This window comes from Haemaphysalis longicornis, unplaced genomic scaffold (assembly GCF_048455015.1).
Source record: "Haemaphysalis longicornis isolate Haplotype H1 unplaced genomic scaffold, Haemaphysalis longicornis Haplotype H1 scaffold_10, whole genome shotgun sequence".
Taxonomy (NCBI): domain Eukaryota; kingdom Metazoa; phylum Arthropoda; class Arachnida; order Ixodida; family Ixodidae; genus Haemaphysalis; species Haemaphysalis longicornis.
Genome location: NW_027526204.1, coordinates 12,030,462 through 12,054,872, shown reverse-complemented (window position 1 = coordinate 12,054,872; position 24,411 = coordinate 12,030,462). Strand labels below are relative to the sequence as shown.

The 24,411-nt window shown below is 48.9% G+C and overlaps 1 protein-coding gene across 1 annotated transcript in view; it reads left to right on the top strand.

Moving 5' to 3' along the window:
- LOC144158191 (phosducin-like protein) overlaps positions 1-12,798 on the top strand; it is a 55,146-nt gene extending 42,348 nt beyond the window's left edge. Inside the window, exons 6-7 of the mRNA XM_077688883.1 lie at positions 2,688-2,812; positions 7,381-12,798. Coding sequence (XP_077545009.1) covers positions 2,688-2,812; positions 7,381-7,468 — 213 coding nt within the window. The 3' untranslated portion in view covers positions 7,469-12,798. The remainder of the gene's footprint in view (positions 1-2,687; positions 2,813-7,380) is intronic.
- Positions 12,799-24,411: the final 11,613 nt, after the last annotated feature.

Here is a 24,411-nt window from a genome sequence, read left to right as displayed (position 1 = left end):
GATATGACCATAAACAGTTTCCTACAAGCATTTCGGTGATTTGTAGCTCGAAGAGGACTCCCAGAGGTCGTATACTCCGACAATGCCAAGACCTTCAAACGGGCCGAAAGGGAGATCAACAGATCGCTAGAAGCATTAATGAATAATCCAGTGGCCAGTTACAGCAGTATGCACAAGATCAAGTGGAAGGCCGTTGCGGATTGTGCACCTTGGTGGGGCGGTTTCTATGAGCGTCTCATACGGAGCATGCAAACATCCATACACAAGGTAATCGCCAAGAGAATCGCATCTCTTGGGGAGCTACGGACTGTGGTAACAGAGGTGGAACGAGCTCTAAACAATCGTTCACTGACATACGTATACGGCGAGCCCGGTATCACCAGCGGAAATAATTGGCGGCAAGCTGCAGCTTCATGACTCCCCGGACAAGCAACAGAGCCGCGACATTGAAGACGCATGGAGGTGCCGTTGTCGCACCACGAAAGAGTGGTGGGCGAGATGGCACGATGGATACTTAAAGGAGCTTGGATCAACGGTACTAGCCAGAGCTGCAAGCAGCCAACAGTTATCGGACGGCGACGTCGTACTCATCAAAGACAAAGGCCCCAGATCATTGTGGAGGATGTGCCGGATAGAGCGGACATATACCGGAAGCGATGGGAGAATAAGATCATGTCTTCTGCCGACAAGCGGCAAGGAGTTGCTACGAAGGTCAACGAAACATATATATCCGCTTGAAAACTGCTTCAAATGAGGGCGTCAATGAGCCATTTCCGGCGGGCGGGAACCTGCTGAAGAACATCAGCAAATCTCCCGTGCAAGGCACAATAGAAGTGAGGAAGAAGAAGCCTTGCCTCGTGGAGCGCGCAGCCTTGCCTCGTGGAGCGCGCAGCCATCATCATCTAGCTTTTCTGCTGTTCCTTTCTTATTAAACCTACGCGGTGGAAATGTCCTGCGGTCTCTCGTTACTTAAAGCAGCAAGCTTTTCGCATTGTCTGTGCACCAGATTGAAATAGTATATCAATCTAATCCTGCGAACTTTTCAGGTTTAAAGTGGCCGTGCAGGCAAAACACAACTGTGTTGTTTTTTAAAAAAGTAGGCTTCAGCACCTGACTCAGCTCTATTCCACTCGCGAGAGGTGTTTTTAACTGAAAACACGGTAGTATTATTGAAAAACTTTGAAATGTTGCACCACGTTGACGTAATATGGGCAGGAGCAACAACGCAACTGCAGGAAAAGCTGGAAACATGGTTATTAGTGTCTTAATCGCAGTAATTGCTCGTTATAGCATTCGAGTGACCTAATCAACTGGAATTGGCAGCCCCACTATACAATCGCCCAGTCATGTGCATTGGCAGTGGCTTAACTCGGCGGCCACCAATCGCGCAAACTGGATCCTGTGACATTGTAGAGAAGTTGCCAGAAAGTGGCCACCTGTTTTCTTTAATATCTCAATTGTTTGTTTGAAGTTTGCGACAAAATTGGTAGCACTGTTGTCGGGACGAAGTTGTCTTTCTAATGAACCAAACTGGTGTTTTATCTTCATGGCCCCGTTAAGTGCATTGTTACGCAGAGCTTTCTTGTGTTGGTACTAGGATGACACTACAAATCATGAATTGGGTCGATGTCTAAAGAGGACCAGAGTTTACCCCTCGAGTTATAGGAGGGTCATTAGCAAAATGCTTCTCAAAGCGGCTGTCTGGTGCCGTGTGGGGATATGTGGCCACCCTGATGAAAGTGTGGTGAACAACAGAGGTGTGGCAAACTCATGAAGAATGCTTCGCATGAAAAGAACGGCCGTCATGCCACGTAACAGGGAAAGGTGGGCGAGTTGGTTAGGTGGCATGATGGGAAGAAACAGTGGAAACATTGAGGAACAATAGCCAGATTGGATGGTCTGTTCAGGGTGGGGCGTCTCTTGGGATTTTGCAGCAAGTCGATTCAGATCGCGATAGCGGAAGTGGTGATGATTAAACAGAAACTAAACCTTCTTAAAGTTCTGAGCTGCTCTTGTTTGCTGCCTGCCTAATAGCCTCTTGTAGTTGTAGCCCCTCTCACCATTACGCGGCCTCTGTACCCACAACTCGAGTGAGGGTGAGTTGTGCTGAGTTCCATCGCATGACAGTGTTTTAAGGGCAGAGCACTTTAGGGGCCTGGCTCATTGTCATAGATCATTCAGGATCGCGGTATCCAGCCACCCTTGTAACTCGTAATGTGTCATGCACCCAAACAGAGGATTCAAAAAGATCGCCGCCTCCCCTCGTCAGGATCGAACCTAAGACCTTCGCGTTACGAAGCCGATGTCAATCTCATTGCACCACACAGGCACACGATACTCGTGTGCAAAGTGTTGGGGGGCATCTTTGCACTGTGCCGTTGCCTTGGAGGCTGCCGCTGCTAGGCCGAAAATAAGTACACAGTAACATAAAATAAGGAAAACATCATGAATGAACACATTTATTACCCCAAATTAATAAAAACTCAGTCAAGTGTCTCTTCATAGGCGTTTTCGGGGGATGCAGCATCTTCTCTTGACTACTTTCGGTATCAATGCCTGTCTGGTACTGAAAACTAGTCCAGAGAGGGCACCACAGCCCTTCTAGGGAATCACTGTGATGCACCTGACAGCTTTCGTGTTCCTTGGAACTGCTTCAATTTTTACATTTCCCCCCCTTTGTGATGCAGGAGCGCAAGGGAGTGCCGGCGCTGCTGGTCTACAAGAACGGCAGCCTCATCGGCAACTTCGTCCGGCTGACGGACGAGTTTGGGGACGACTTCTTTGCCGTGGACGTCGAGTCTTTCTTGGTCGAGTGAGTGCACGGCCCATCCCGTCCTGCAAACTGCAGTATTTTTTTACAGAAGAGCCAGTCCAAGCCTCTGGCCTGTGAAATTGGTCCGGCATGGTTTACTTGCGATTGTTTCATTTGCTATGCGTAAAATGTGGTGTGCTTGCTTGATTATGTGCTTTCATCGTTGCTGCTTCCGATGCAATTTTGAGGTATCTGTAACAAGCAAAAGCTTGATGCAAAAAGATGGGTTTAGCTTAGTTACTGCATGAAAAAAGAAAAAGAGCCTGGAGAGCTTTTCTTGTATTGCCCATTTTTCCACTGCCTGTATTTTTTCACACTGTTATCCTTCTCTGTTTAAATATGTGGATAGTTTGCTCATGGTTACAATGCTGCTACAGTGCGTCGGAGTGCTTTGACCTAGTACCAGTTCTTAAATGTTGGCGTGTAAGGGTCCGCAGTTTGGTCAGAGAAACAGTATGTCACTAAGGTGGGATTATGTTGTTGATACTACAAGCGTCCAGAAGCTGTTACAAAACATGAGCCTGCAGTTACAAGGAGTGGCAGCTCTAGCTTATGTAGCATCGTCGCCTGTTTGCGGGCATGGGCTGAGTCTTTCCCATTGCAAACAATACAATTTAGCCGGTACATATCAGAAATTCGTGTCATCCCGAAATTCGTATCACCCAGCATCGTATCATCGAGATTCCACTGTATTACCCTTCGCTCGTTTGGAGGACTCTTATCGCCTGCAGCATGAACAAAGGAGTGAACTGTCACCAAGTTGCAGGACTTATGCTGGAGTGTTAACACAGTGCGAGGCAGAAAGCAAAAAAAATGAATTGGCAGAAATGAATTAAAACATAATGTAAAGGAACAATGCAACTTGGCTTGTAGAAGAAAGCTTTGTCAGGCAGCTGTGGGTGATGGTGATAGCAAAGGGGGTGGGGATGCCGGTGCTCTCATGGTTGCGAGACTCAAATCTATGTTCTGCCAATCACCTGTATACGAATTCAGGGGTGACTTTTGCATGCATTTTTAATGCGAAAGCATTAAATGGCCCTTTGAGCAAAAAAGCTGGTGTCAGTGTCTGTCACAGCTCCTCGACCTCGTGTTTTTTCCGAGGTGTTCCATAGCACAAGGGGTTCGGTAGCACGCGTGGCAGTACCAGTAGGTGGCTGGTCTACGCCAGCACACGGCAGAGGAAAGCAGCCAAGCGAGTGAACAGAAATATCACCATCTTATATAGCCGAGGCACGCATGCAGGCAACCATGTGAGTGCGCCGCCACTGGTTACGTCAGGCTCCGCGGGATGGCGGTACTTGTCTGTGCTAAGCGCATGAAATGGGTTGGACATTCCAAGCTCTAGCCCGCCGAATGCAAAGTAATGCCTCAACTCCAATGTGAGTGCGATTAATAACGACTCTGTTGACACCACCATTGAGAATCGGGTTGAAACGGAGCAGATGGCGCACGCCGGTGTTATATTTTTCTTCGGCGTGCGGGCGCAGTGGCACAAGCGGCGCCATGTCCGTGGTGCTTCGGCCATGTCCGTGGCCATTTCAGTGTTGCCAAACGAAGAAAGTGACGGCTAAACTTTTCAATGAATACCACGTATAGCTTTGCGGGAAACAGGAGGGCAACTGTAGTCTTAAAAATGTGGATGTGTGGTGGGGGGGTGTCAATCAGAGGCCGTGAAAGGATATGAGGATTACAGGCCCCCATTTCTCTGCTGAAGCAGGAGTAAGTGGGAGCTTTGCCGTGCAGATGTAGTACCGTATTTACCCGATTCTAACGCCCACCTTTTTTCCGGAAAAATAGGCCGAAAAATCGCATGCGCGTTAGAATCGGATAGAAACCGAAACTGCCGAAATTTCGGCCCACCCATCGCCATCTCAAGATGGCGCCAAAGCTTTTAGCAACGATTTTTCGGACGCAGGTATAGTGCCTAGAATATATATTCTAGGCACTTTAACGCAGGAAGCCTAAGTGCCTAGGCTTTTTTATCAGCGTTCACACAAATCGTCAAATCGTTTCACTTGCGCGCTTGATAACAGCAATGGAAGCAGCGGCTCCCACGCATTCAAAACGAGCGGTCGGCTGAAGCGTGCACCTCTGGAGAAGCTCGCGGGATGGGCGTGCGAGGCGTGGGCCACAATCCCATCGACCATGGTTGAACGTTCGTTCAGAAGTGTGGCATCGCGAACGCACTTGACGGCACCGAGGACAAGATTTTGTGGTCAGCGGAGAGCGACGAGGAGTGAGATGAGGGAGATTACTTCGAGAAATAAATTGCCCGTTTCTCTCGCATTCGTTTGTCTGGGTCACAAAGTCCCATGCGCGTTACAATCGGAGGTGCAAGTTTTTCCGGTTTTTTTGCCAGGAAAATCGGGTGCGCGTTAGAATCGGGGGCGCGTTAGAATCGGGTAAATACGGTACTTGCCAAGTGCCTACCTGCTTTTGTTCTGCCGTATATATGCAGCGCATTTCTTTGCAGGCAGTTGTTTGCTGACGTAAAGAGAATTTCGTCAAATATGGCATGTGCAACCTCTTGGTGGGAGGAAGCAAAAAGGTTGTAAACGTAGTTTTCAGAAAGACGTTAGTTCCACTTCGTTTTCACTCTGTTTTCCCCTCAAATCTATCACATGCAGCCTGCAGGCCTCCAGGAGGACTTCAAAAAAGCATTGTTTCGAACTATTCGTAAATTAAAATGTTAGGAGTGCAAGCTTGCGTGTTTCAAATCGAGTTATTTGTGAAATTAGTATTCAGCTCAAATCCAAAACTTGAATAGTCACCCATACCCCAAGTTAAAGGGACACTGAAGTGATTTGTAAACATTGCAGGAATACTAGCCAAATTCTAGTCTTGAGGCCCTGTTTCGACCACTCTTTCTGTGTTTACGCGACTTTATTCAGTAGAAAAATGAATTCGAAAGCGCTGTCCTCCTCTCTGCATTCACCTTGCCGATTTCCTACGACGTTTCGTAAGTCACGACACGTTTGTGCCTCAAAGAATGTGCCTTTAGTTTGTTAGTTTGTACACTGTATCAAGGTACAAGTCCAAGTCGCTCCACAGAAGCGAACATGCAACAGGTACGATAGTAGGAGCATCTAAGGCCAATTGAAGGCGGGAGAAGAGTCAGTGAAGTTAATATAGAAACTAAAGAATTGAAATCAACCGAAACGTTTATCGTACAGCGTAAAACCAAGGTGCGGGAAGCACTTTTTGTGCTGGGTGAACTAGCACAGTGGCCACCAATGCGACCATACATCTGTGAACGCTTTTCCACCTAAGGAATACAGTCGCTAGAAATGAGATATTTGTGGACATTTCACCATTGTTCCCCATTTTTTCGCTGTAACATTCATTGCCCCATGAGTGAGTTTGCAGAATGCATGCAGATTGACACTGACGCGCTGGCGAGTTCACGCTGGCAAGTTCTCGTTGCCGTGGTGTGTGTTGCCATAAGCACCGACTGTTTGCGGGCACAGTCCCAAATCAGCCGACCTGTGGCCTGGAGTGAACACGCTTTTAATGATACAGGCAAGAGCCAGGCGAGCTTCAAAGGTGGGGCAAAGTGCATCGCATTTGAGCGTCTCAACTAGAGATTGTTACGATTCCAAGCCATGCTGCCAGGCTTATCCGATGCATTTTACAGCTGGCAACATTGCAAAAGCGCAACATGCCGATTGCTGAGATATCGGGAATGCGCAGCCAACGATAACACCGGATGCCAAGCATGTTGTTTCACAGAACAAAACCGAAACTGGTTTGAATTCTAACCTTGGATATCGTCCAGTCACCTTGTATTTATGTCACTGCTGTTAGTTGGTGCTGCCGCCGCAGACCGCGCATGGTAGTTTTCCTTCTTTCGGGCTTTATAAAATAACTATCGCCTTATCAACTGGATAAAGGATGAAAATTTTGTTTATTTGAGCCAGTCTACGCAGTGCAAGCAAAAACAGAAGCTTAAGAAACTCACTTCAGTGTCCTTTTAAGTAGACAGTAGTGCTGCCAACAGCCATCTTGAGTCCTGCTTCTATTTCTGCTACGGTGGCATGGTTGACAAAGGGTGAGCGTGGCAGAATTAGATATTGACGGCCTTTTTCGTGTTTCTAACAGCAATGTTACCATTGCACGTAACATTGCTAATTAGATTGCGCCTTGTTAAATTGGAATTTGCGGATTTCGAAAAGGTGGGAGGCTTACTATAAGCTTATTTTGGTTCGTTTTGACCTTCCAGAAATCGAACCTGCTGCATTGCCAAGCTGTCTGTTTTAGACGTCCGGAGCTGGCAACCTTGAGTGGACGACTTCTAGTTTAAAGCAAGACAAAGAAGTGTGGTTGGGCTAAACATGTAGTGGAGGTAACTGACAGCTGGTAGACTGCCAGAGAAACAAAGTGGCTACCACAAGAGATGGCTCCACAACTAGGCAAGGGCAGACAACTCAATGGAGGGATGAGATTGGGAAATTCGGTGGCAAAGAAGCTTTTGTCGTGCACTGGGCATACAATAGGATGATGATGATGATGATGGTGAATACTACTAGCTGCCTCTCTGGACTCACTGGGGGCTTTCTCTTCTCACTCAGGCATGGCTTCCTGCCCGACCATAGCCTTACACCAGCTGCGGGGAAGAGAGCGGAGAGCCCTGATGATGATGACGACGACGATACCTGATCTCTCGGTCTCCTTTGTCGAGGGACACGAATTGGCCGCATTACACAGCCACCACCACCACCACCACTGAAGGGCCTCTTGACAGCCACAGCAGGCAGGGTTTTTGTGATTGAGCCTGGAAGTTTGTTTGCTGCACTTTTGTTCGTGCAATTGTACAAAAGCAGCTGTCGCTTTTTCTGTGCACCGCGAGAAAAGAAAAATACAGTCGAACACGGATATATCGAACTCCAAAGGGATCGCGAAATAGTTCGATATATGAAAAATTCGATATAAAAAATATGGGCTCTGAGAGCTCACCTGGGGCGGACGACCACTTACCGATCGGCGCATTCAAGAACGACAACTACTTCTGCACTAACGACGCAACAGGATGCTTTATTTACGTGAAAAAAAAATCGCTGATCTTGGCCTGCTTCTTCGTCCTGTACATGGAATTAAAGACGCTGGTCTCCATCTTCTCGAGACTATCCAGGTGCGACAGCCCAGTTCCTCCCATGTCGCCGCAACTCAGCCGCCAGTTCACCGGCGGAGTACGATCATGTAGCCGCATTATTGTCCGGACGATCTTCGCCACTCGAGCTATCAGCCTGGGTTCCTGCAACCGCAGCTACGATATCCTCGTCACCGACGTTCGCAACAGCCTAAACATTGCTGTCAGCGTTCACGAAGTCGCCGGCAGACAGTCCAGCTGGAACAGCAGCCGGGAAAAGGGACGACAGCTCGCGAAACGTGTCGACCATGCCCTATTCGTCGTCGTCGCCGTCTTCGCAAGCGAATGTTAGGCCGTCACGAATCCTGCCTTCCGGAAGCAGTTGGCCACGCTCTGCTTTACGCTGTTCCAGGCACCCGTCTTCATGTGAATGGCCCCCAGCTGGTCAACTTTAAGCTCGGTGCCCACGCGGAGGTTCATCAAAAGCCTATCGAGGAGTCGCCTCCTGTGCCCAACCTTGAACGAAGCTCGAGCGGCTGCAGCCTGGCTGTTGTGTTCGGAGGCAGAAACTTGAGCTCGATGTTGTCAAGCTCGCAGGTGGTTTAGTTGGCCGAGTAGTTATCCATGAGAAGGCAAGCGTGACGCTCCGACGCCCCGGCTTCTGTCCCTGTTGGGTTTCGGCGAAGGCACTAAGCGACCGCGGAAATCGGGGGTGCAGCGACCGCCGAAGAGCACCTTCCAGCTCGTGCGGTGTTCGATATACCCAATGTCGGGAAAAATACCGTTCGATATAAACGTACGAATTCCTATACTTTTACACAGACTTTTCAAGGGGATAATTCATGAGTTCGATATAGACAATAATTCGATATACCCGTGTTCGATATATCCGTGTTCGACTGTATACCAGAAAGCATTGTGTAACACACATGGAAGCCCACAGGAACTTTGCTTATTAAGGTGGACAAAAGGAGTAACGTGGAAGCAGTAATTGGCGTTGTCACAAATGAACAAGAACCTTTTGCAGGAGGATTTGAGATCAAATAAAGATGCAAGTCATCTGTTGTGAACATACTTAATGGGTGGTCCTGCGCCTCGAACCGTGCTTTTCAACTGTACGTGTTTCTGTGTGGGTTTCTTGGGTGTGTGCGAGGTTCGGGAATATCGTGCTGCGATGCCTGATGCAACCCGCTCAGTGGCTGCTGAGCCTAAGGCACGGGTTTGATTCTTGGTTGTGGCAACTGCTTTTCAGATAAGGGCGGGAAGAGTACGCCCCATGTCAAGATTTCGGCGCACGTTAAAGATCCCCAGGTGGTCAAAACTAATCCAAAGCCCTCCGCTGTGGCGCGTGTCATAGCCCTGGCTAGCTTGAATACATTAAAACCCCAAAGTTTGATTTTTGAAAAGGGGGAATCAGTTGGATGGGGGAAACCAAGGTATGTCTGTTTCATTTCGCCAGGCTCGGCAGCACATTATCGCCGATTGTCCGGTGGTTGCATTTCGTTTGGGTTGTGTCTGCTTCATTCATAGCTGATTGTGCGTGTCCACCAACATTGGTGGTCTCTGCATCGTGAAGTGGCACTGCATAAGTGTGTCTGTACAGGTACTTCTACGTGTTTTTCTACTGCCACGGCTACTTGTAAGCGCCACATGTAGTGTGGCTTCATTCACATAGATCTTGGTGTCTCTTTTTTGACACAGCAGGATGCAATCCTGCTATGACGTCAGTTTCAGGTCTTTCATTTCTTGGCTTGTTTGCGAGGCTTGCTGCTGCGTGCTCCCCTGAACAGCAGCGCCATATGCTTGTTGTACCTTAAAGGGGCACTGACACAAAATTTTGAAGGCGAGATAACTTCGGAGATAGATTGGTGGGAACACATATACATCATCTGCAAAATATCAGCGGTGAATACAGCCTAGAACATATTTAAAATCAATTTTGAAGTATGCGAAACGCAACCGAGCGGCCAGCAGAGGACCACGCGCAAGTGTAAATAAACAACATCCAAACACGTCACGAGTTTGTGTTTGCCGGTTCCGCACTGCCGGCTCGCCGCTCCAATCGGAGGGCCGGAGGGCGGAGCTTCTGCTCTCGAGAACGAACGACCCGATCGTTGGCGGCGGAGGCGCCGTGATTTCGTCAGCTCATCGGGCAGCTGGCCGCGACCAAAGTTCTACAGCGATTCCAGGCACTCTGTTTCTATTACTGTTTATTACGATTGGATGCGGAAACGCGCCGGAGGCACGAAAAGCCCACTGAGCAAGCCGCACGGTCGCTGTGCAGGCGGCGGCCACGGCCGCGAAGTGGCCCACGCCGGCGCAGGTATATAGCTCGAGTGATAGCTTGTTACCGCTGCACGAAATTGTCCCCAAGTCCCGACCATGGTGGCTGACATGAGAAAGGAGTTAATGATGCCATGGCGGGTTGCATTAAAAATTGTCATCTGCACCGCTTACGAGAGCGGCACTCGAATATCCGCCGCAGTGCTAAGCCGAACACATCTGTAGGCGGACCTGTAGGCAGACCGGCCGGCTGCTCCCAGCGCGCGTCTTGCCACCCACCGTCTCGAGCGTCGCGCATTAGCCGCGGTAGCATTTCCACTCGCAGCGCCTGCGTCACATCCACGGTCGCTTTTTAATTAGGCGCCTCACGAGATCAGTACGGGGGGGCATTCGCAGAAACTGCCGTCGATGCGGATTCGACAGTGCTACGGCGGCTCTGCTCTGTAACTGTGATATCCCTCCGACGGTCACGTGGTCAGCTTTGTTCACACAAAATCCACAAAATCCATCGTTTCGCGGCACTCGCTGAAACCGAAACTGCGACTGGCCGCATTGAAAATGCCTCTAATTAAACAACCGTCGCACGCTGAAGCAAATGAGGTTTCTACAGGTTATAAGTAGGTCACTAGCTACTTATCGCAACAAAAAAAACTAGATGCAAAATTTTTGTGTCAGTGCCCCTTTAAGCCTAGATTGTGGTCCAGGCAGAGTTTTATACGTGTTGTGCAAACCAACAGGAAAGCGAACTCTTTAAAGAGGCCATGAGACATAATTTAAGTTTGGTGTATTTTATAAAGAATGTTTTTTGAGGTAACAGGGAAACAAATTTTATCAAAGCTTTAATCAACCAATCTGGCTGTTGAAGAAAACAGATTAAGCAGAGCCACTTTATTACGAGGTCTCTATGACTTCAGAAAGCTTTGTTTGTGAGATTGGTGGTCACCGACCAAAGCCACTGCCAAGAAACGTGCCGGGGCAGTTTAATTGCAATGGGGCTTCTAGTTCATTTGATTGTAGCACTTGAACGCTTAACGCTTGGATAACTGTTTCTTGTGCTGGCCTCTATTGTGTCACTGGTGATGCCGTGTGGTGCAAAATTTCGAAGTTTTTCATTATTTCGTGCGTTTTTCTTTTTGGGCTAAAGAACCATTTTTCCTGTCTGCAATAGAGCTCAGTGATTTGCAGAAGGCTGGTTTTTACAAATTGAATCAGGTTGTAGTTTGTCTCCATGGTTTCCCTTCTGAGGGGCTGGGGTTGTGTCGACACGTTTACACTAGGATTTAAATCTCTGTCACTATTGGTGCTGTCGTCAGTTGTGATGGCAGTGGTTCAAGAGTTGCTGGTATGCCCATGGTATCATTGGGAGCGAATGAAAAATAGTGGCCACTGGGGAGAGCTTTTTGCATTCCCTACCGAATGCCTGAAGCTCTTTCCCCGAGTTGATTGTAAATGCAAGGTAGGTTTTTGGTTCATCCCGGTCCCATCGCAGCTTTCTCGTACCTGACTAGGCAGTCAGAGTTGTTGTAAACGGGTGACGTGGCAGCCAGCATCTGGCTCTAGGCCCAACAGACAAGGTTTCGCGATCCCGAGTGTACCGTAAGCCACACCAGTACATCATGAGTGACGTTTGTCAAAACGCGTTTGTTCACATGCCTCCCCTCTTAACTCCCCTCCTTCGAGGCGCGGTTTGTGCACGCTTACATTATTATTAAGGCCCGCGAGTGTTGGTGCCCCAGAATTGTGCCTTAACCCTCCTGGCATTGTGTACGGTTTCAGTGACTCCGCATTGCGGAGCGGGATGTGTGTTCATGCGCAGGCGTTGCACGAGACGTTTTGAAAGTCGAGTTGAGATAGTTCGACCATGGGTGTGGGGAACCAGAGATGGTGCAAGGTTTTGTGCAAGGTTACGCGAAAGGAGTGCAAACAGCCAGTCGTGCGGGTGTCTATTGGTGGCGTCTAGCATGAACGGCCCCCTTTCTACTCCTCACGCTCCCATCTTCATACAGGCACAGTGGAAACTACAGGTTTTCAGGTGATAAAATCTCCGCCCTTTTAAGGTCCCCTGATGAGTCCCACTGCCCGCGTATCTTGTGCAGCTGTTGACGACAGCAGCTGCCAGGCCAGCCTTGACAGGTCGAGCCAGTTGTGAATGATCTCTTTGTATACTCCTTCGCATGGGTGGTTTCAGCTTGGTACATAGTAAAAACGCCATTGGCTGTACAGTTGAACCTTGTTATAATGAAGTGGTTTAAAGGGTGGTAAATTAGCTCATTATATCCCATATTCGTTGTAACAGTAGAGATAAAAATCGGCTCTAACCAATTGACAATCTGGCTCGCGCAGGAATCCTAGATACCAGAACGCGTTAATCTAGGCTTCAAACCCACCATCACTATATACAGGGTAATCCTTGCCTGCCTCCTTGTGGCATTTCAAACTGGCCGGGAAATGAGACCGTGAAATTGCAACAGAACAAAGCCAGTTTAACAAAACAGACCTGGGTTTTTATTTATTCAAAGGGGGATGAGTTCTTCATTGGGCGGGTTTTTCGTCGCAAACCAAATATTCGTTGCAGCCGATTTATCACATGGCTGTCACGGTTTCGGCTTCGTTATAACGAGATTAAGTGTTACTGAAATGAAGCGTGTCCAACCAAGGTTTGTATTTAGTTTGCCAAAACTGATAATTCGCTATATCAGTGTTCGTTGTAACGAGGTTCCACTGTGTTTATGCTGTAAACCCTGTGGTAATTTCAGTACAGCCACTTATCTTGCAGTCGCATTATCTCTCCACTGGAGTACCTGTGCACTGGATAATTTTGTTTACGAATAAAAAGGGCTCGCAGGTTACCCGCCACAGGGGGGGGCTTGTGCCATTAATTATTTATTTTGCGCTATTTTGAATTTGTGCCCACGAGTTTTCCTTTCAATCTATCTGTTTATTAGACTGCAGGTTGTTCACAGGCATCCCTTGCCATTTTACCTCAAAATAGCCATGATCGTTAAGCAGACTGCTTCCTAAGCAAGGTAAAGTACACGCCCCTGGTTGAGTGGTCAACGTTGCAACGACAGGTTTTGTTGCATTTATGATTTTAAGCAAGGCTAGGGGATTGTAGCAGAAAGGACTAAAAATGTGCCGGAGATGCTTGGTCGATGTGTAGGCTGTGTCTTACTTTATTGTAGATGGTTTAAAGACTTGTGGACTAGGAAGATGCTGCAATGGGTGAAATCTGAGGCGTGTTTCTGAATCCGTGTGGATAGCTGTACTGCTATGTTCCTCTTAGTAGAATCTAAGTACATAAAGGACTACCCTTAAATTCAGTGCTCGCTCTTAACTGTATAGCCTTATAAAACCATTTTTTTAATCTTTTCGCCTGTCTTGTTACGACATTTTGAAAACTGCGTATAATATGTAACCCCTCAGGTGTGTGGGATGGTAATTTGGCATGGCAGAGGAAGATGTCTCTTTGCTGGTACAGCATTTGTATTCCTGGGTGTGTGGAATCTATAGAATTGAGTTGAGCCTCTGGTAGAAGAGTTTTTCACAAGGTCTGCATTTTTTATACTCCACAGTCGCGTTTTTTGTAAGCATCATGCGAGCCATTGCATTCTCCTTTCTTGTGTAGTGATACATAGTGTGCTTGAACTGCGTCCCAAAGTATAATAGGATCCGTTGTTTACTGGAGCCCACATCCTTCATGAAGGCATCCTTTTTGTACTTAGTGGCTCCTGTAGGGGCTGATCAGGGGCACTGTGTGAACTGGTGTGAACTTTGACCCATTGTTGTTGCAGCATTGAGGGTGTACTGGGTGACCTTGGCACGACAGAGGTGGTCATCCTGCGAGTACTTGTCATCGCACCTTTATTATTCCATTCAGAAATAAAACGACTCTTTGGAAAACTGCCTGATTCTTGCCGTTTTATCGCTTCAAGCAGGCTTTAGGTGGCGAGGGTTTTTCCACTGAACCCTCCTTCAGGTGGTGGCTGTTCAGATGCTGCATTCCGCAAGAAGTTAAGCACTGGACGAGGTCTTCGCTACAAATGCCTTGTTTACATTTTCAAAAGAAGAACCTAATTTAAAAGCAGTTCATTCGGTGAGACTGTAGATCTGTTGGAATTACTGAAAGTAAAAATGATTTTGAAAGTACAAATGCACATGCCTGATGACACTCAGTTAAACTGCATTTTAACGAATATGGAGACAGGCAATTAGTACTTTGAGAGGACGTTTTGGCATATATTTACACGTGGTAAGTAGTAAGTACGAGTCATCACCTTACCCTTTTTTCACTTTTACTCCGCCCAGACGATAAAAATTTTTGAGTGAACAACCGAAAAATGTACTGCCTTTTATCTGCACAAAAATGCGTAATTGGCGAAGCTAACCAAATTAATTTTGTGACTGTAGACGATCGGTATCTTTCGAATTCGTAAGGAATGAATGAAACGAAAAGCAAAAACAAAAAACAAAATCTTCGAAGCGCTTAATTAAGCCTGCTTATGTCCTTTGATGAAGGCGAAATCCTGGCATTACTTTTTAGCTACTCCTTTACTGCTAAATCGTATTTGCATATCTTCCTTCGCATTCGTTTCTTTGTCTTGTGACGCAAATTACTTCGAGCGGCTTCGTCTCTACTACACCGTGTTTGCGTCGCTTTCTTCTGCTGAGCCCAAGGAAACGGAAATGCCCGTGTGTTGAGATGAATCCAGAGCCATCCGCTACGGCGCATCTCGTAGTCCAGGTGTAGCTTCGGCCATAGAGAGAGAGAGTTTATATAGTCTGAAACTCTGTGGCTTCGGCGCTTTAAACCCCAAAACCAATCAATAAAAACTGTTTCTTCGCTTTTCTTTCTCCGCCTAACAGCGCGAATTATGTCTTTACATATGCATATCCAATTTGACGTTTGCAGATCACAACTTTGTGAAAAAAAACAACTTTTGTTCCACCGAGTTTGAGATAGCCCGTTCTCTGGTGGAGCGAGAGAGTGAACAAGAGAACTGTAGGCCATTTGACCTTAGGGGTGCATATGGTTAATCAACTAATGGAGCAGTGCAGGGAGATATGAACTGGGCGTCGTTTGAAGTTCGAGAAGCTCAGTGTAAAATATGTTTTGAGGGCAGGTTGAGAGCAATGGATCAACGTAGGTGGAGAGCTAAAGTTTTTAGGGACATATACATGAAAAGCGAGAACACGCGGTGGCTAAGGGAGATTAGAAGGCTGAAATATGGAAAGAACAGTGGAGAAACAACGACAGCCAAGGTAACCAAAAGAAGCAAGGCAGACTGAAACAAAACGAGCGCACCGGGACACTCGTTCTGCAACGCCTCGCGCTAGAACGTTTTATTTCCATGGGCAAAAACATACTAAAATCCCGGACCATCTCCACTAACGCAAAACCTGGGGAGGGGCGAGGTATGCAGTGTACAAGTGTATTCTTGGCGCTGTGGCATTTTTACCAACGGAGATGAAACCATTTGGGGGTAGAGATATACAGCTTTGCTGTAGAAGTCTCGTGTCTTTGAAGCATGAAGCGTTCTAGCGCGATGCATAAACGGGTGTCTCGGTGTTTAGGCATGAGACGCCGACCGCAAAGGATATTCGAGGCTTCGCCCCTAACAATCGCCGCGGCGTAAGCCTAATTGTCTCTGGCGGGGCCAGCCAGCCTCCCCGAGCGCTTCGAAGCTCCCGCTCGAAGCAGAGGAGGAAAGTGGCTCGCTGTCGGTAGTGCGAACAGGAGTTTTTGAAAGTTCAATTTGCGCGTCGCGAAGCAGGGGAGGTGGCTTCTGCTGGCGGCGCGGTTGAAATCGTTTGGTGCATCCAGCAGCTCCTGAGATTCATAAACAATTACCCAGGCACGTCCGCTGAGCTTCTAGACAAGCTTCGATCCATGTACTTCCTCATCGCAGAACCCTTCCCTTCCCCATTACTCCGGACCTCCGAATGTTTCCCTCGATCAGGACATCACTGTCGCTGAGGTCAGGCACGCTATATCCCAACTACGTCGACAAACCGCTCCAGGCTCCGACAAGGTCACCAATAAGATCTTGCGACAACTTACCGACCATACGATAGATTCCCTCACAGCCCTTTTCAATCACCACTGGTCTCGAGGCACGCTCCCATCAACGTGGCGGCATGCTGACATCTCATTAATTCCTAAAGCACACAAAGCTATTACATTGGAGCACCTCCGTCCGATATCTCACCTCTTGTCTTGGAAAATTGCTCGAGCATATCATCAACACGCGGATCACCACCTACCTCGAAATTCATCACCTGCTCCCACACACTCTCACTGGTTTTCGCCAAGGGCTGTCGGTACAGGATACGCACCTCCGGCTCTATCATGACATTATAGCTAACCCTTCCAAGGCGGACACCTCGGCCATTCTGGCACTTGATCTCCACAAAGCATTCGACAACGTCTCTCACGTTGCCATTCTTAACTCTATAAACTCGCTTGGACTTGGTGCGCGTACCTACTCTTACATCTCCTCCTTTCTTCGGGACCGCACGGCCACTCTACGATTCGGACCCCTCCAAACCTCGAACTTCCCATTCCCCGCAATAGGCACACCTCAGGGTTCGGTCATATCTCCTCTTCTATTCAATCTGGCGATGATCCCCATGGCCACTGCCTTGTCCTCCATCGCAAATCTCCACACCTCTATCTATGCAGACGATATTACGTTATGGGTTAAATCAGGTAGCGATACTCTAATCGAACACACACTCCAGCAAGGCGCAGACATTGTCCAAGCAACTGCGTCTCAGTTAGGCCTCCAGTGCTCCTCGCACAAATCCGAGCTACTTCTTTTGCACCCCCCTTGCAAGCAACCCCCCACGGAACCCCCCATCACAGTTTACGTCGACAACCATATCGTCCCGTCTCCTCCCTCCGCGTGCTAGGTCTCACCATTCAGGCCAACCGGGGCAACGCGACCACCTTAACTAAACTCCGATCGCACGTACTTCAAACACTCAACCTCCTAAGAAGAATCACCACACGGCGTCACGGCATTTCCGAACCTGAACGCTTGCAACTTCTTCATTCCTTCGTACTCTCTCGCTTTACGTTTTACCTCCCGTACTGCAAACTCAATGCCTCTGACAAAACAAAACTATAGATTGCCTACTACGACGCATATACCGAGTTGCTCTTCTAATACCTCCCAGCGCCCCCGCCAGCCGTCTATTAGCCCTGGGCATTCACAACACCGTCGATGAAATCATCGAAGCCCACCGCACAGCCCAGATAGCCAGACTATCGCGCACGCATCCCGGCCGCGCCCTTCTCGCAGCGGCCCACCTGACCTCCCCTTTCCCCTCACCTATGGCCTCCCTTATTCCCACTACGTTACGCCAACTCTTGCATGCATGGGCGTCCGGAAGGGGGGGCAAGGGGGGGGGGCAACTGCCCCCCCCCTTGGAGATTCGGATATTTTTATGCACTACAAAAAAGCTGCACAGCTTGGTTGGCCCATAATTAAAAAAACTTTGCCCTGAAGGGCGGAAGAGAAGAGAGAACGACGCCGACGTTATCTCCTTTGTTCCGCCCTTTAGCCCAAAGTTTTTTTTTAATTATGCACGTGTACCAACTTGCCCAGCAATCCATGCTACTCAAATAATTAGCACACTCAGGTCCTGCGTATCGGCATGGAACGCCCTTCAGGACTGCGGTCAACATTGCACTTTAAACGGTGGGACTCTTCGATTTAGTCTCGGACTCGCCACCGACTCCCCGAGAAGCAGTCCGGCATTAGATTTTCCCATGCATACCTATGGCTTCGGGGAATCCTCGGACTACCCGCGGACTCTCCACGGTGAGTCCGAGACTGTAAATCTAAGAGCCCCACTGATTGACATTGCCGGTCATGTGACGGCAGTGAAACAGACTTCCTGTGCTGGCTATTTAAGATAGCGAACAATTCTGAAAGGCTTGACTTTTTTTTTTCTCTTAGCTTTAGATTTATGCAGTCTTAGCGCAAGAACATCAGTTTTCGGACAAATTTGCAGCTATATCTAGCTTAAAATCTTCACCGCTACAGGGAGAGTGTAACATCCTCCCGGGCTACGGAGGAGAACCTTTTCTTTCCTCCATGTCCCGTCCCGACCCATCACCTTGTACTCCCTTTCCTTCGAAATTGCGAAATGTCGGCACAACCCAAGCCCCGAAACAAAACCTGTAAATCAGCCCCTCAAAACGCTTGTACGCCTTTATTGCATTGAAAGTGAGGGAGGCCACTAGTATCTTTATTGTGTGAGCCATTTCAACAGACTTCATCACACATGCCATCCCGCAATTTGCCCAGAAAAACTCGAGGGGTCTGCAGCTGCTATTCAAAGAACATTGACGGAGTGCAGTTGTATGTATGTGAACGTATCTTGCTGTGTGCTGGCGATCAGTTGGCGTAAGTCAAGAACCCTCACGCAGCGAGGCTGGCCACTCTCTTTACAAAGTGACAGTAACTTTTCGCATTTTCTTTATTAACTTTATTTCTTTGTTCGGTAATAAAATCCAATGTATATTCTCCAAGTCTGGTTCTAATTCGCTGTTTGTAATTTTTGTAACCACAAATAGCGCCTTTTTGGTGCTATCCAACCATACACACGCCCCCCGCTAATGGATGCCCCCCCTTGCAAAAAGTTCTGCGGACGCCCTTGCTTGCATGTACGCCCACTGCCTCGCAATATGCACCCCCACCACCACGCCGACCGCCGACTGGCCAGGGCTAGACATCTGCAGCGCACATTCCCTCCCTCCCAGCATCATTTATACGTCGACGCAGCTAGCTACCACGATAAGCCGGCTTTCGCCACAACCGTCATATCATCGCTCGACAGCCCTCCCTTGGACGCACTCACGATACATACAACATCAGCTACCGCTGCGGAGGAGGCGGCTATCTCCCTCGCCCTAGTACAGTCTCCCACACCCAGAGTTGTCCTTTCGGATTCTCAGTCGGCAATTCGCAACTTCTCTGCAGGGCTAATATCCCCACTCGCCCTCAAAATCCTCTCCCGCAGAACACCATCCCACCCCGTGGCTCTGCTGTGGACCCCGGCCCACACGGGAACAGACGCCAATGAAGCGGCCCACCGTACAGCTCGAGCTCTTGTCACCCGAGCAGGCCCTTCAATTGGCTCTACCCACGGCACCCCCAGCTTCCGGGACGCTCTAGTCTCGTACCGGGATATTACCCAGCACTTCCGCCTCCTCCGCAGGATATATCCTCCCCCACACCCTTCCCTCACCCATGAAGCCGCTCGCCACTGGCGGCTACTACAAACCCACACAACCCCCTGCCGAACTCTCCTACACCGCATCAACCCCAATCTCTACCCTTCGCCTCTTTGCCCGCGATGTCTCCAGCCGGATACCCGCTACCATTCCCTTTGCGATCGTGTCCCCACGACCCATTTCCCCCTTTTCCTTCCCCCTTACACTGGGAGCAGGCCCTGGAGAGCTCCGAGCCGGAAGTGCAGTTGGCACTAACCAACCGGGCCGCCCAGGTCGCGGAGAACATCGCATCCTCCGCCACCCCTCTCCCCTAGACCCAGTTTGCAAATAAAATCTTTCTCCTCCTCCTCCTCGAAGCTCCCGCCATACTGTGCGCAATTGGCGAAAGTCGTCTGGCTCCTCCTGGTGCCGCGCGTGTCGCAAGTTGCTTTCTGGCCTAGGCAGAAGCCGCCGCCGGCACGCAGTCGTGTGCGCGGGTGTAAAAAAAAGAAAAAAAAAGATAACTTGCGCAAGGCTCAGAAGGACCCACAATTGCCAAGCACTTGCCGGAACAATGAAACCCAACAAGCATGAGCGAACTCGAACGAAGGGCAAAGCGGCAGCATACGGCTGCGGCGCCATTCGCACTTATAGGCAAGGAGCTTGTAGGCAAGGGGCTCGTTCACGTACTCCGTTGCTCGCTGCATCCGCGGCATTGGGTGACTCGACTCGGTCTTCGCGTTTTATCAAAACCCCATTTCGGCGCTTGCATCTCCCAAACTCTACTTCTACAACCAAATTCCGTGCCTAGTTGTTTATGAAACTTCGTTACATTGAAATTTCGGCAAACAGGACTTCGTTAAACAGAGGGTGAAAATGCATGCTCTGCATACATTTAAAGTTAAAAAAAATACAAAGTTCGTTACATCGGGGGTTTCGTTACATTGAAGTTCGCTACATCGAGGTTTGACTGTATAACGTCAGAGCTAGGATGTGATACACCATAGTGCACGCGTGCTCTTGGTACATGCATGATAGATCCAGGTGCCGGGCACATTGCAGAGTCTTGTTCACCGCCAAGCACAATAACACTATTGCGTTCCGCATTTAAAGGGACACTGAAGTGATATGTAAACATTGCGGGATTACTTGCGCAAATTGTAGTCCGGAGTCCCCAGACCATGTTTCGACCACCCTGGGCGCGTTTACGCGATTTTATTTAGTAGAGAAATTAATTCGAAAATGCTGTCCTCCTCTCTTTACGCTCGCCCATTTTCTGCGGCGTTTTCGTGTGACGTCGAGAGGAGCCGAGCTCGCAATTGGCTGCGCTACTGCACGGCTCCCTGCCTTCAGACAGTCAGTCGGCCCAGCGTTTCGTCCGCCGGCCGCCGACGGGTCGTCGCAATTCGTTCGCTCAGTTGAAACGAAGCCAGGACACGTTTGTGAATGGTAGAATCTGCCTTTCTTTACTTGGTTAGTTTGTACACTGTATCTAGCTCCAAGTCAAGGTCGCTTCACACAAGCGCTGCACAAGCGCACATGCGACGCTTCGCTGACTGGTACGCCAGTAGGAAAATATAAGGCCTCTTGAAGGCGGGAGAAGAGTCAGCGAAGTCAATATAGGTACTAAGGAAATAAAATCAACTGATATTTTTACCGTACAGCGTAAAACTAGGGTGAGGGAAGCACTTTTTTGCGCTGGGCGAACAAGCACAGCGGTCAGCAGCACGACTACGCATCTGCGAACGCTTTTCCGTCTACGAAATGCAATTGCTAGACGTGAGCTATTGTGGAAACTCGGGCGACGCTTACTGCACGAGCGCAATACAACAAATAGTCACCTAAGGTGCTTGAAATGCCAAAACTAAATAAAAGTGTAAAGTGGTTGTCCAATATATACCCTATATTACCAAGGCCACCGGAGCCAGCTCCGTGGCCGAGTTGTTTGGGGCGCTAGATATGCCACCGCAAGTATTTTGCAAGTCACGAGTTCGAATCCCCGTGGGTACGTGCTTTTTTTTTTTCTGTAAGTTAACTTTTTCGTTTTCCGCCGATGTTTTCTATATTGAGTTCACATTTTTTTTGGGCCGCAACGTTCATGGCTCCACGAACTAGTTCACAAAACGCGCGCAGGCTGGCACTGGCGCGCTAGCGAGTTCTCGTTGGCGTGCTGTTGCCATAAGCACCGACTGCTTGCAGGCAGTGAGCACAGGCCAGAATGAACAGACCCTTGGCCTGGTGCGAACACGCTTTTTACGATACAGGCATGAGGGACGCAAGCTCCAAATATGGGGGAAAAACGCATGACATTTGGGCGTCTGCGGGTACGCGGAGGGCGTTCATGCACTGCGTAGGTTTCGGCTAGTGAATGCTACGATTCCAAGCCGTCCTAAGAGGCTTATCTTTATGCATTTTTACAGCTGACAACATGGCAGAAGCGCGGTACGATGATTACTGAGTTATTGAGAATGCCCATCCAACAACGCCAACGGTTGTGTTTTACAGAACCGAAACCGAAACCGAAACTTGTTTGGTTGCTCACCTTGGGCATCGTCCAATCACGGTGCCCGCTCCTCCTAACGTCACAGCTTTAGTTGGTGCGGCCGCCGCAAACCGCGCATGGTAGTTTTTCTTCTTTCGCGCTTTGTAAAATAATTACCGATTTGTCAATCGTAAAAACGATGAAAAGTGTGCTAATTTGAGCCAGTCTACGCAGTGCAAGCAAAAACGGGAGCTTGACAAATTCACTTCAGTGTCCCTTACGATTGACAAATCGGTAATTATTTTACAAAGCGCGTGAGGGCGCTGTTTAGTCTGCATTGGATCGTGGAATGCGTTGTTTACCGTCAGTCCTCCTTGATGGCGCCACCATACTGCGCAGGACCGCAGAAACCATATTTGCACCTAGCTTGTTTTTGTTACGGTAGGTATACTAATCGTTTCGCGAAACATGGGGTATGCTCGACAAACAGGGTCACCTAAGACAATGTCGCTTACGTCAATCATCCTGTGTCGTGTGAGACAACCTCGAAGCGCCGGACTGCCGTGCAGCTATAACAAGCCTAGTGCGTGCAGTACCAACAACAATACACACTGGTACTTACGAAAGTATATGTACTTTCATAACGTCCATTGTTTACCCCACCATTCATTGCGATAAAATGAATATGAATTACATTTAAGTGAAAATAGCTCGGTCTGCAAGCTTACAATCCCTGCCTAACTTGCGTTTGCTTTTGCCGGCCTCAGCCAATCGCATGGCTGTGCATATGACATCATATGTTCTAGTGCGGGCAATGAGCTAGTGAGTCGCATGGCCGTTCCCTTATTTTCCTAGCTTTGTAGCTTATTTAGTGAAGTTTCAGTATCACTGTTTATCTGCATAGTTGCGGTGCTAGTTGGAGGTGGTGAAAGCATTTGTTGCACTTATATGTTGGTTGAACAGCAGCCTCGGTGAGTGGGGTCCTCAGTCTATGAATATCCGGCGGGCACTCTCGATGAGCCGTTGCTGGTATTGCGGGTCAGTGCTGGACAGCGGCACCGCCATCACCCATTATGGCAAATCACTGCTCTTGCGCACGAGCACAACTTGACTTGAACGGTTGACTTGAACGACGACAGTGTGTCACTGTCGTCGGTTTGCGCTGTTTTCTTTGCATTTTCTTTCCTTGTTACCATGCCGTGTGATTCTTTGTGTTTATTTTCCTGTATCACACCCCCTACAACAATGCCTTTTGGCGAATGTAGGTATGTTAATAAATAAATAAATAAATAAATAAATAAATACACATTAAGGTTAGATTATGTGATTGGCTGGGTATACAGGCTGTCACCTTTCGTGAAGCAAAACCGGCAGATGTTTACTCCTAGGATATTTGCTATCCAAACGATGTTCCTGTAAGGTCCACTTATGAGATTAGCGGCCAGGCACCCACGGGCTGCGCGTGGGAACCCGCCACTCTGTCTGGGGGCCCAGCACGGTGGACTCTACGCTGCAGCTGTCGCTAATTCGTCACGGCGCGCACCGGAGAGTCGGAGACGGATCGTCTGGCCCACCGCATACCACAGGGTTAATTCCCCATTGAGAAAGCAGACGGCGCCGCCAGATTCCGGGAACGCGTTGACGCGCGGGGGTGGTGGGATTACCGGCGTCGGGACGAGCGCCGCACGAGTCTCCATTGTTAGCGCGCCCTGGTCAGCATGACGCACTGTCGCCGTCTTTCGTTTTCACCCCGCGGGGTCGCACGTACCTGCTCGTCTGCGAGCGTGCCGCTGACCCGAAGATGGCGGCGCCTCATTGAATATTCCGTGGCGTGCTGAGTGACAGCTGTCTACGTAAATTTGGGCACTCACATACGCGTGTACGAACGCTACAGGGGTTCCGGAGAGAGGGTGATCTCGAGGTTTTATAAGGCCGAACTTGGCCGTTTGAAATCGTTCTTGTCTGAGCGCGGAGCTGGCAGTTCCCGGCGGGACAAGGAGTCTCGACCATTAAAGCTAGGTTGGGATTTGTGAGCCCCCTAGGCAAGAGGTTAAGATCGCGTCGGAGGTTTAGGGTGCAGCGCCGTACCGGGCAACTAGACGGATCTTGCGGCGAGACAGAGTCTCGGCCGTCGTTTCTCGAGCGGTTTGTGTACGCTCCGAGAATAGGAGAGTTGGGCGAAGTTGAGAAGCTCAAGTGATTTGTGCGCACTTGGAGCTAGCGTCTAGCTGCAGTTTGAATTTTTTCTTTTTATTACTCATGTACCCAGTTATCCTACTGTAAATAGCTGTATATAAACCTTCATTTCACTTAATCAACCCCAACGCCTCGAGTTCGCCAATTCGACCGCCGTCTCCAAGAACTTCAACACCATCGCCCTGCCAGCCTCCTGCCAAATCAACCGGAGCCCGGGCGATTGGGTTCCTGATCGACACCGGACTTCGGGGGAAACGACCTTTAGGCCTACTGTTCCCATCGATCATCTTTACCCGCCAACACTCACCAGAAATAAAATTTACTCATTCCTT